General features: G+C 42.8%; 1 protein-coding gene across 1 annotated transcript in view; it reads right to left on the bottom strand.

The window, feature by feature from the left end:
• DCC (DCC netrin 1 receptor) overlaps positions 1–12264 on the bottom strand; it is a 375839-nt gene extending 363575 nt beyond the window's left edge. The window contains exons 1-2 of the mRNA XM_069963563.1: positions 12113–12264; positions 10196–10266 (exon numbers count right to left, since the gene is read on the bottom strand). Coding sequence (XP_069819664.1) covers positions 10196–10266; positions 12113–12264 — 223 coding nt within the window. The remainder of the gene's footprint in view (positions 1–10195; positions 10267–12112) is intronic.
• Positions 12265–13649: the final 1385 nt, after the last annotated feature.

The raw sequence follows: 13649 nt of genomic DNA, 5'->3' as shown, positions 1-13649 counted from the left end.
TTGTGCGGCCATCATACCGGGTGATGATTTTCTTTCATTTTCTCGGCGTAATGTGTTTTATTAAATTCACCAGGGAACAAACCGGATGACACTGAGCATTATACATGGGCTGGATGTGAATGGCGGATGTATCATCCTGCACACGGCCGCACGTTGCTGCTTATGGGGAATGGAACTCCTGCCTGTCAGCTGAATAAAGAACTGATGGTCAGGGAAAAGGGGACATGTGGTTATGGGGGGCAGGAGGAGATGAGAGGGGCAAATACAGCATTGTGTGAACAGCGGCATACATACCAGAGGGGTGCCATGGGGGGATGAGGATTCTTATCACATTGTCACTTTATTATAGAATTATTCCTACCTAAAGCCACCGCTAGAGGGAGCTCACTGCACTGAATGAGCTGGGTGGCTGTGTAGACATATGTAGAGGGAGCTCCCCCTATGGCAGATGCAGGCAGTCAGGATTTAAAGGGGTTATCAACAACAACATGGCCACTTTTGCCCCGCTCTTGTCTCCAGTTCAGGTGTGGTTTGCAATTAAGCTCCATTTACTTCAATGGAACTGACTAGGGTCCATTTACAAAAAAAGATTATCTGCAGATTATCTGCCAAAGATTTGAAGCCAAAGCCAGGAATGGATTTGAAAAGAGGAGAAATCTCAGTCTTTCATTTATGACCTGATCTGTTTATAGTCTGTTTTTGGCTTTTGCTTCAAATCTTTGGCAGAGTGGGGCAAAAGTGGCTATGTTTTTGTAGCGCTAGATAACCCCTTTAAACAGATACATAAGGGTAGTATGAAAGATAGATAGATAGATAGATAGATAGATAGATAAATAGATAGATAGATAGATAGATAGGAGATAGATAATAGATAGATAGATAGATAGATAGATAGATAGATAGATAGATAGGAGATAGATAATAGATAGATAGATAGATAATAGATAGATAGATAATAGATAGATAGATAGATAGATAGATAGATAGATAGATAGATAGATAGATAGATAGATAGATAATAGATAGGAGATAGATAGATAGGAGATGGATAGATAGATAGATAGATAGATAGATAGATGATAGATAGATAGATAGATAGATAGATAGATAGATAGATAGATAGTAGATAGGAGATAGATAGATAGATAGATAGATAGATAGATAGATAGATAGATAGATAGGAGATGGATAGATAGATAGATAGATAGATAGATAGATAGATAGATAATAGATAGGAGATAGATAGATAGGAGATGGATAGATAGATGATAGATAGATAGATAGATAGATAGATAGATGATAGATAGATAGATAGATAGATAGATAGATAGATAGATAGATAGATAGATAGATACAGAGGAGAAAGGAGCCGCACTTCTTCACAGGTGTAGCGGGTGCAATAGGATGTAAATCCCTTGGCTGGGGGGATCCCCAAGTATCACACGAAAATCCAAAGCACTCCAGCATAAGGTGAAAAAAGGTAGTGGTTTATTACAAAATGTGCAAAAACACAAGATGCAACATTTCAGTTCTCTCACAGAACCATTTTCAAGCATGCTTGAAAATGGTTCTGTGAGAGAACTGAAACGTTGCATCTTGTGTTTTTGCACATTTTTGTAATAAACCACTACCTTTTTTCACCTTATGCTGGAGTGCTTTGGATTTTCGTGTGATAGATAGATAGATAGATAGATAGATAGATAGATAGATAGATAGATAGATAGATAGATAATATATAGACAGCCATCATTCTCTCGTCTGGCCACCAGGGGGCCTCACTCTGCACATCCATTAGTAAGAATCCTGCTATTTCCCGTCACCCGCAGTCTCTCGCCCCGCCATACGCCCCGGGCCTCACACGTTATAAATAATCCTGGAGGATAATAATATTATTACATTGCTTCTTCCTGACTTTCTATCTTTAGACGTCTCACAATGGTGTAAATGTTCTCATTGTGCCGCAGATTATCTCCTGCAGATGTGCTGTCATCTAGTTAATGCAGATCCCTGGAAGCCCTGCCGCCACTGCTTACAGATGCTCCACTGAAGAGCTCTATCACAGCCGCGTAGCAGAGCTGACTCGCCAGTTGGCACACTTTCGCAGCCTATTACCTAGGATTACAAGCAAAGCCACTGAGTCATAAATCAGAGGATTGCCATGATACATGACAGCCATCCCCAGCCTGTGACTCTCCAGCTGGTGCAAAACTACAACTCCCAGCATACCCTGACAGCAGTCAGCTGTTATACATGCTTTTCTGTTTTCCCTACCTAAACAGCGCCACTCTTGTCTCCAGGTTATGTGAGGTATTGCAGCTCAACTGAAGTGAATACCAAAGACCACTGAGTGGTTATCTGACAAACTCAGCTCAGCTACATGGTGGTGGCACCAGTGTTTAGGATTTTCATTCTAGTTTTTTAGGTTTTTCTATATAGAATTCTTATTTGGTTATTGCATGACAAGGCACTTATTGATGACCATAAACTATATAGAGAGGTAATCATGTAACAAACTCAGCTCTGCTGCATCTTTCTTTTGCTATGTATAATGGTGGTGCTATATAGAAGCATTATTTGGTTTATCATTATGGTGACCATACACTATGGGGGAGATTTATCAAACATGATGTAAAGTGAAACTGGCTCAGTTGCCCCTAGCAACCAATCAGATTCCACCTTTCATTCCTCACAGACTCTTTGGAAAATGAAAGGTGGAATCTGATTGGTTGCTAGGGGTAAATTGAGCCAGTTTCACTTTACACCATGTTTGATAAATCTCCCCCTTTATGGTTATTTATACACTATATAAAGGGGGTATCATGTAACATAGAGCCATCTGACAAACTCAGCTCAGCTACACCTGTCTTTTACAGTGTATAGCATTTTTATGTTACTATATAGAATCCATATATAGGAGGTTTATCATTACAGTGACCATACACTATATGGAGAGGGATATCAAGTAACGTAGCATCATCTGACAATCTCAGCTCTGCTACGTCTGTCTTTTACAGAGTATAGTAGTTTTTTATTAAAGGAGAAGTCTGGTGAAAATTTTTATTAAAGTATTGTATTGCCCCCCAAAAGTTATACAAATCACCAATATTCAGTACACTTACTATGGAAAATGCTTATAAAGTGCTTTTTTTCCTGCACTTACTACTGCACCAAGGCTTCACTTCCTGGATAACATGGTGATGTCACTTCCTGGATAATATGGTGATGTCACTTCCTGGATAACATGGTGATGTCACTTCCTGGATAACACGGTGATGTCACTTTCTGGATAACATGGTGATGTCACTTCCTGGATAAAATGGTGATTTCACGACCCGACTCCCAGAGCTGTGCGGGCTGTGGCTGCTGGAGAGGATGATGGCAGAGGGATGCTCAGTGTCCCTCCAGTGCCCTGTGTCCCTCAGTGTCCCCCTGCCATCATCCTCTCCAGCAGCCACAGCCCGCACAGCTCTGGGAGTCGGGTCGTGACATCACCATGTTATCCAGGAAGTGACATCCCCATGTTATCAAGGAAGTGACATCACCATGTTATCCAGGAAGTGACATCACCATGTTATCCAGGAAGTGAAGCCTTGATGCAGTAGTAAGTGCAGTGAACAAAGCCCTTTATGAGCATTTCCTGTAATAAGTGTATATTGGTGATTTGTATAACTCTTAAGGGGCAATACAATACTTTAATAAAAAATTTTGCCGGACTTTTCCTTTAAGGTTACTATATGGAAGTATTATTTGGTTACCATATAAGAAGGGACTTTATGGTTATTTATACACTATGGGGGAGATTTATCAAACATGATGTAAAGTGAAACTAACTCAGTTGCCCCCGGCAACCAATCAGATTCCACCTTTCATTCCTCACAGACTCTTTGGAAAATGAAAAGTGGAATCAGATTGGTTGCTAGGGGCGACTGAGCCAGGTTCACTTTACACCATGTTTGATAAATCTCCCCCTATATAAATGGGGGTATCATATGACATAGAGCCATCTGAGAAACTCAGTTCAGCTGCATCCTTCTTTTGCAGCATATGGTGGTGACATTGGTTTATAGCATTTTTACTTAGGTTACTATAGGGAAGCACTATTTTGCTATTATACAACAACAATAAACACTTCATAGTGACGATACAGTATATGGAGGAGGGGATGATGTTACATAGAGCCATCTGACAATTTCAGCTCTACTGCATCTTTCTTGTTGCAAAACTACAACTCCCATCATGCCTGGACAGCCAAAGGCTGTCCAGGCATGATGGGAGTTGTAGTTTGCACCAGCTGGAGAGCCATGATTCCCTACCCCTGCTCTAGATTACTCAGCTCTACTACACCTATCAAACTCAACTCAGCCGCATCTCCCAAACTTAAACTCATAGTATATAACCAAAACCAATACAGCCCAAAATGCGTGAGCACATACACCCATATGGGGATCATACCCCCACCCCTTCCCCCCGGATCCCTTTGATCTCCATCTGGCCTGCGGAATCGGACATTGACTTTGGCTCATTGGAAATAAACAGCAATAATCTAGTGTGAATGAGACAAAGGGCGTGTGACGCCGGAGCGGGGGGCTCATAACCCAAGGCACAGGCAGGACATGAGACAATGAGGGTCTCCATTCTGCCGCCTCCATGAATAGCCCAGCACCCAAGAAGCCTATTATCCGGAGAACAATGGCGGGGACTCAGCTGAGCGCCGTGACTCAGGTGCCGCAACATCTCTAATCTCTTTGTGCAGCAGATGGGTTAAGAGGTGGCGCAAGGAGTTAAGCTGTAAATTAGTATGGAGGCTTCTAAAACATAGGCCTGTCTATAGGCTGCCAGCCATAATAACACGCTGCCTTCACGAGACCAAATCCATGGCCTCCGCCTGAACAATGGCTACAGCCCACTCCACCAGCGCCTCAGGCGGGAACAGATGAGATAGGATTTACCGGTGACGGAGAACTGGCCGGAGCCAAGAAAACGCCACAAATCAATAGGAAAGAGATGAAGGAGAAACAAAGTGATACACGGAAAACCGAGACAAACCAAATAATAGAAGCAATAACATACACCTCTCTGCTCTACCACTGGTGTAGTGAAAATTGGTCAATATATTCAAAAAAGTCAGTTTTTCACACACACACAAAAAAATTAGTAGATTTTTAGCTACTTTTTTTCCAATCTATTTGTACACATTTTTTTTGCAATTTTTAACAAAGGTAAAAAAAAATTAACTGGTATGTAAATGTGTAAATTAATTCTATTTAAAAATCTCAAGTCTTCCAGTACTTATTAGCTGCTGTATGTCCTGCAGGAAGTGGTGTATTCTTTCCAGTCTGACACAGTGCTCTCTGCTGCCACCTCTGTCCATGTCAGGAACTGTCCAGAGCAGAAGAGGTTTTCTATGGGGATTTGCTACTGCTCTGGACAGCTCCTGCAGGACATACAGCAGCTGATAAGCACTGTAGATTTTCAAATAGAAGTAATTTACAAGTGTATATAACTTACTGACACCAGTTATAGCCAGAATTTCAGTACTTTGAAATTCTGGCTTTGATAACAGAACACGACTACAACTCCTATGGCTGCCAGTGCAGTGCAGTGTCAGCTGCTGTATGTCCTGCAGGAAGTGGTGTATTCTTTCAAGTCTGACACAGTGCTCTCTGCTTCCAACTCTGTCCATGGCAGGAACTGTCCAAAGCAGCAGCAAATCCCAATAGAAAACCTCTCCTGCTCTGGACAGGTCCTGACATGGACAGAGGTGGCAGCAGAGAGCACTGTGTCAGATTGGAAAGAATACACCACTTCCTGCAGGACATACAGCAGCTGATAAGCACAGAAAGACTAGAGATTTTTAGATAGAAGTAATTTACACATCTCTATAACTTTCTGACACCAGTTGACGGAGTTTCCCCTTTAAGTTACCCTAAAGCAGTGCTGCCCAACCTGTGTTACTCCAACTGTTGCAAAACTACAACTCCCATCATGCTGGGGCTCACAGCTGGAGATCCACAGGTTTCACCATAGCCATAGCTCTATAACGTTACGGAGTTAGAAGCATTGGTTACATTGTCTATATATTGTGAACTCGTCTTTCTTTCCCATTCAGAACAAAACTTGTTTCTTTTATACAATAGTAGACACAAGGACGGAGGACGATTCCGGCACATTCGTCTTTTTATAAAGCTGAGAAAAAAATTCAATGGAAAAGAACAGCGCCAGTGTGAACAATAGTGACTGCGTAATAGTATACACTGTAGCCGCGCTGATTTCAAGGCCCCAATGAGCGCGCTCACAACATACCACCACAATGTCCATGTCTCTCACAAGCTTGTATAGATTTATTTTTTGCTTTTTATTGTAATTTTCCATTTTACTATTTATATTATACAATAATTCTAAAATCTTGCAGTTTTCATTCTGGCCACTAGGCCTGAAACTAAGCTGAGACTGCCCGTTCTGTCTGTGATGATAAGGAGGAGGCTGCTGAAAAGTGATCTGTACAGCAATACAGAGAAAGAAAACTCTTTGATGACGCCTCCTTCCACTGAAAGGAATGAAAATAGTGGAGTTTGCTTCTTTCTGCGTCAGTTACCACTCTGCACCGGAGAGGGGTGGCATCGCTTACCCTGCACCGGAGAGGGGTGGCATCACTTACCCTACACTGGAGAAGGGTGGCATCACTTACCCTGCTCTGGAGAAGGGTGGCATCACTTACCCTGCACCAGAGAGGGGTGGCATCTCTTACCCAACTCCGGAAAAGGGTGGAATCTCTTACCCTGCACCGGAGAGGAAAGGCATCACTTACCCTGCACCGGAGGGGGGTGGCATCACTAACCTTGCACCGGAGAAGGGTGGCATCATTTACCCTGCACCATGGAGTGGTGGTATCTCTTACCCTGCACCAGGCAGGGGTGGCATCACTTACCCTTCCCCCGGGGAGGGGTGGTATCTCTTACCCTCCACCAGAGAAGGGTGGCATCTCTTACCCTGCACCAGACAGGGGTGGCATCACTTACCCTGCACCGGAGAAGGGTGCATCTCTTACCCTGCACCAGACAGGGGTGGCATCACTTACCCTGCACTGGAGAAGGGTGGCATCACTTACCCTGCACTGGAGAAGGGTGGCATCACTTACCCTGCACCAGGAATGGCATCACTTCCCCTGCACTGACTGCTCCCTTTATATTCATGGTGGGTTGTGTCTATCAGAGATGGTAATATTGCTATAATGTCTGGCTGATCAAGCACATAGTAAATAAGTAGCAGAATCCTGGATCCCCTCTGTATAGCCCGGGCACATTGCGGAATAATTTGGGATATGGTAATTGGTGCGTGGAGCACTACACCACCTGCCCCCGGAGCGCCGGGTGCAGGAAACATTCCCAAATATTTACAAATCAGGGAGAAGTGCGAGGAGATAAACAGTGATTAGACATGGCCGTATGCGGAGGCACAGACAGCGGCTGTCACTGGGAGCAGGGGGGGGGGGGGTCCTCAACCTGTCCACCCAGGACCCCCAGCCCATCCGTCTACATACCACCCCCCACCTGGAGAGTGGGGACTGGAGACCATCTATATACAGGGAGAGATACCCAGGGGACCATGAGGGGAACCAGGAAAGGAAATAATAATAAGGAGGACTAGAGGGAACAGGAGGGCTTCCTCACCAACAATTATCTATCTCCTATCTATCTATCTATCTATCTATCTATCTATCTATCTCCTATCTATCTATCTATCTATCTATCTATCTATCTATCTATCTATCTCCTATCTATCTCCTATCTATCTATCCATCTATCTATCTCCTATCTATCTATCTATATCTATCTATCTATCTATCTATCTATCTATCTCCTATCTATCTATCTATCTATCTATCTATCTATCTCCTATCTATCTATCTATCTATCTATCTATCTCCTATCTATCTCCTATCTATCTATCCATCTATCTATCTCCTATCTATCTATCTATATCTATCTATCTATCTATCTATCTCCTATCTATCTATCTATCTATCTATCTCCTATCTATCTATCTATCTATCTATCTATCTATCTATCTATCTATCTCCTATCTATCTATCTATCTATCTATCTCCTATCTATCTATCTATCTATCTATCTATCTATCTATCTATCTATCCATCTATCATCTATCTATCTATCTATCTATCTATCTATCTCCTATCTATCTATCTATCTATCTATCTATCTATCTAATATCTCTATCTGTTATCCAACTGATAACTTATCGGTCAAGAGAGTAAGATCAGCACCATGAGTTACTTGCTGACTAATAGTGATGGAGATGACCTAGAATAACCCGCAGTATCTGAATGGATGTATACACACACAACTCCATTTACAAATGTTTTTCTTTCTCTTTCTTTCTTTCTTTCTTTCTTTCTTTCTTTCTTTCTTTCTTTCTTTCTTTCTTTCTTTCTCCTATCTATCTATCTATCTATCTATCTATTACACATCTATCTATTTCCTATCCATCTTAGTTACAGCTAGGTCAGGGGTCAGGATGGTTACAACCACAAGTTGCTTGCAGGTTAATAGTCATATACAGGAGATGGATGGACAGTGACCTAGAATAACCTGGATAACTATTACTTGATGAATCCAATACTCTAAGAATCCAATAATCCAATATGTAAATGTGTTAGACCCCAAATCCCCTCACCCACCCCAGATTGTATAGGAGACTGCAGGCTGTATGGGAGTATATAGGAGACTGCAGGCTGTATGGGAGTATATAGGAGACTGCTGGCTGTATGGGAGTATATAGGAGACTGCTGGATGTATGGGAGTATATAGGAGACTGCTGGCTGTATGGGAGTATATAGGAGACTGCTGGCTGTATGGGAGTATATAGGAGACTGCTGGCTGTATGGGAGTATATAGGAGACTGCTGGCTGTATGGGAGTATATAGGAGACTGCTGGATGTATGGGAGTATATAGGAGACTGCTGGCTGTATGGGAGTATATAGGAGACTGCTGGATGTATGGGAGTATATAGGAGACTGCTGGATGTATGGGAGTATATAGGAGACTGCTAGATGTATGGGAGTATATAGGAGACTGCTGGATGTATGGGAGTATATAGGAGACTGCTGGATGTATGGGAGTATATAGGAGACTGCTGGATGTATGGGAGGCTAAAGGAGGTATATAGTAGTATATAGGAGGCTAAGGGAGGTATATAGTAGTATATAGGAGGCTAAAGGAGGTATATAGTAGTATATAGGAGGCTAAAGGAGGTATATAGAAGTATATAGGAGGCTAAAGGAGGTATATAGAAGTATATAGGAGGCTAAAGGAGGTATATAGAAGTATATAGGAGGCTAAAGGAGGTATATAGTAGTATATAGGAGGCTAAGGGAGGTATATAGTAGTATATAGGAGGCTAAAGGAGGTATATAGTAGTATATAGGAGGCTAAAGGAGGTATATAGTAGTATATAGGAGGCTAAAGGAGGTATATAGAAGTATATAGGAGGCTAAAGGAGGTATATAGAAGTATATAGGAGGCTAAAGGAGGTATATAGTAGTATATAGGAGACTACAGGATGTATATAGTAGTATATAGGAGACTGCAGGATGTATATAGTAGTATACAGGAGACTGCAGGATGTTCAGTATATAGTAGTATATAGAAGACTGCAGGATGTAAGCGCCACCAGGATCCATCCAAGGATCCCCAGGGACCCGGTGACGCATCTGGGTCCCCACACTCCTGTTTATCATATATATATATATATATATATATATATATATATATATATATATATATATGAGAGGGGGATGGGATGGGGAGAGGGGCTGCTGCCTCTCACAGTGCTCCCTGAAAAGACTCTTCCAACAATGAAGCTACAATGTAACAGACTGAGAGCAGTCCCTAACAAGGCCCTTCTCCCTCCAGTAACATCACAGTATACAGGAGACTACAGGATGTATATAGAAGTATACAGGAGACAATGCCAGAAGCTGGAACAGCTGTGAGAGAGAACAACCTACCAGTAAATTCACATGCAGTCCTATGTAAAACAAATTTATCATCGTGGGGACACATTAACCTTAGACATTCAGCAATCCCATGTAAAACCATAAAGCAATAACAGTGGCAGTCAGGGCTCCTATGACACAGCCAGCTCTGCTACATCTGCCAGCATGGAGAGCATTACCTGCTAGGAGAGAGGGAGGCAGCAGGAGCCAGAGCACAGCTCCATACACAACCTGTAGCTCCATGGCCAGGCTGCAAGAGCAAAGAGGAAGAATAATCCAAGGCAAAGAATTATAATCCCATGTGAAGTGCAAAGAGTAGGTCTAATCCCATAGGAAGGAGGTGTAATCCCAAATAAGAGGGTCACTAGAAGGAAGGATGGATCCAATGTCAGGCCATGAGGTGCTCAGGAGGTCCACATCCAACCACTGCTAGCCAAGGCTTGGGCCACACTTGTCTCCATCAGATCATGTGCAGGAGCCTTCAGTGCTGGTCAGTGCCTCCTCTTCCTCCTCCTGCAGGGAGTTCATGAAGTTCCACCAGGAATGATCAGCAGATCTCAGGAAGCATCTTGTCCCTCTCCCAAGGTCTGGCAGTCATCTCTAGCCTGTCAGTCCCTAAGCTCTGCTGCTCCCCTCCTGCCTCCTCTAGCAGCAGCCACATAATGGGCCCCAGCAGGCTCAGCTCCCTCATAGACAAGAAAGGATTAGCCAGGGGCTGCCCTCTGATCCGCCCACCGCCTCACCAACCTGCTACCTGCTCTGGAGCTCACACTACAGCAGCAGCAGCAGCAGAGCTGGGGGTTGGAGACACATGTAGCAGAGCTGAATTTGTCTTTTATTTTATTTTATTTTTTTTTCAGAGCTGAAATTTTTAATTAAGTATTGTTAGTAGTTGATAGTGTTGTTGGAAAACCTGAGACAGCACATCTGGACATACTCCTCTCTGTATCTGCAGATCCCTCCAGCCTGCAATCCATGAGGAATATGATGGAGAACAATGCACCAGTTGGCAGCAGATGGGATGCAGTCTGCCCTGGGCTGGTTTTAAATACAGATGAAGCAGAACTGAGTTTGTCATTGGTTTCTTGGAAAAATCTTTGATGTTAGTTAAACCAAATGCAGTTTAAGGCTATGTTCACACTGCGTACGATTCCGGCCGCATTTCGTACGCCGCCGTACATGTGCGTACGAACCGCCAACATACGCCCGTAGTAGAGTTATGCTTCCCTAGCTTGTTTCGAAGCGATCTGAAACAGGTCATTTACTTGGAAATCTTCGCCCAGCCCAATAAAACTCACAGAACCTTTTGGATCGAAAAGTCAAGTTCAATTTGTCTGAAATAAGTACTTCGTACGGGACCACATGGAAATCCACGGCCGTGAATTGGAACATTTCCGTCCTCAAACAATGGTCTTGTTAATTTTTCACGGCGCCGTATACGATCCGGTCGTAAGTTCATACGTAGTGTGCATTGTGCGGCCGTATATCGTATACTTTCAAGCGAACGCATCAACCTCAATACTACGTGCGTGTATTCGCGGTTCGCACTACGGCCGGAAAGATACGTAGTGTGAACATAGCCTAAAAAACACATCTCTGTAATGCATGCGTGTGACCATAATATGGATCCCTATGGAACTGCAAAGTCATATACAATCCATTGGAGTATTATGGTGAATGATGTACCTGGAGGCTTCATTTAGTACCTGCATATTGCTAAATACAGAAGCATACAGATGTAGCAGAGCTGGATTTGTCTTTCAACTCTTGGAAAACTCTTAACAAACACATCTCTGTAATGCATGCACATGATAACATAATAGGGATCCCTGCAATATGGATCACTGTGAACCTGCAAAGTTGTCCACAATCCATTGGAGTATTATGGTGACTGATGTACCTGGAGGCCTCAAGTAGTTACTGCATATACCTCATACAGAGTATTACAGATGTAGCAGAGCTGGATTTGTCCTTTAATTCTTGGAAAACTCTCAACAAACACATCTCTGTAATGCATGATCATGACCATAATATGGATCCCTATGAAACTGCAAAGTCATATACAATCCATTGGAGTATTATGGTGAATGATGTACCTGAAAGCCTCATTTAGTATTTGCATATCCCTAATACAGAACATTACAGATGTAGCAGAGTTGGATTTGTCATTTAGTTCTTGGAAAACTCTTTGATGTTGGTTAACTCCAATGCATCTTAACAAACACATCTCTGCGTAATGAAGGCCCATGGCCTAAGAGGGAACTGCAAAGTCATGCACAACCCATAGAAGTGTCATGGAGAACAATGTACCTGGAGGAGCCATTTAATAGTGCAATAGACGAATACTGCTCTTTGAATTGAAGAACCATACAGATGTAGCAGAGCTAGATTTGTCAATCAATTCTTGGAAAGCTCTTTGATGTTGGTTAACTCAAAACACAGGCAATGCATATTAACAAACACATCTCTGTAAGGGCTAAGGCAAGTACATGACCATAGTATGGATCCCTATGGACCTGCAAAGTCATCCACCATCCATGAAGAGTACCGGAGGGGCCATTTGGTAGCACCATAGGTGCCTGCATCTCTCCAGTACAGAAATATACAGTAGATGTAGCAGAGCCAAATATGTCAATCAATTTCTGGAGTTTAAAAAAAAGCCATACAAAACAGTATGGACTCTGTAGACATTTGGGACTGTCTATAGTTTACTGTTCATCCCCCAATACTCAGAGATTGGACATGGTGCAGAGAATATCATGGTCTCAAGTGGTTTCCAATTGACGTCCATGTCGAAACAGCTCCCAAACCAAATGTTCAGCTCCGAATCCTCCCTCTATAGGGCACAAGCTGTTCTTTATGGCAACTGAGTCTGTCTGTCAATTACCCTTCAAGGGGTTCTCCATATATTAGTGGGGGCTGCACAATGGCTGTCAGGAGGAGATTGTGCGGGCAGGTTCTGTCTCTTCCCCTACAGCTGTCAGGCAGATGACGGCGGGTGCTGTGACTGCTGACACCCCGCCACCGCCATCTATGTAAATGTTCCCTGACAATCCTGCCTGACTGCAAGAGAGAGCAGAGCGCAAGTCCTGGGGCTGAGACAGAGAGAGAGAATCTATCTATCTATTATCTATTTCCTACAGTATCTATCTATCTATCTATCTATCATCTATCTATCTCTCTCCTATCTATCTATCTATCTATCTATCTCCTATCTATCTATCTATCTATCTATCTATCTCCTATCTATCTATCTCCTATCTATCTATCTCCTATCTATCTATCTCCTATCTATCTATCTCCTATCTATCTATCTATCTATCTATCTATCTATCTATCTATCTATCGCAGGGATGGGGAACCTTGGCCCTCCAGCTGTTGCAAAACTACAATTCCCATCATGCCTGACTGTCCAGGCATGATGGGAATTGTAGTTTTTCAACAGCTGTAGGGCCAGAGGTTCCCCATCCCTGATCTAATGCGATGATGCTATGTAAATCAAGGATTGTGTTAACCATCAATACCTATAGGAATCATTTGGATTGTGGTGAATAGAGTGCAGTACCCTTTCCGCCCATCAGATGTCACTGTTACAATCCCTTTCTATAGACAGCCTTTTTTTGCCCCCTCTCT

Source organism: Dendropsophus ebraccatus, chromosome 3, assembly GCF_027789765.1.
Source record: "Dendropsophus ebraccatus isolate aDenEbr1 chromosome 3, aDenEbr1.pat, whole genome shotgun sequence".
Classification (NCBI taxonomy): domain Eukaryota; kingdom Metazoa; phylum Chordata; class Amphibia; order Anura; family Hylidae; genus Dendropsophus; species Dendropsophus ebraccatus.
This window is presented reverse-complemented; position numbering and strand designations above follow the sequence as displayed.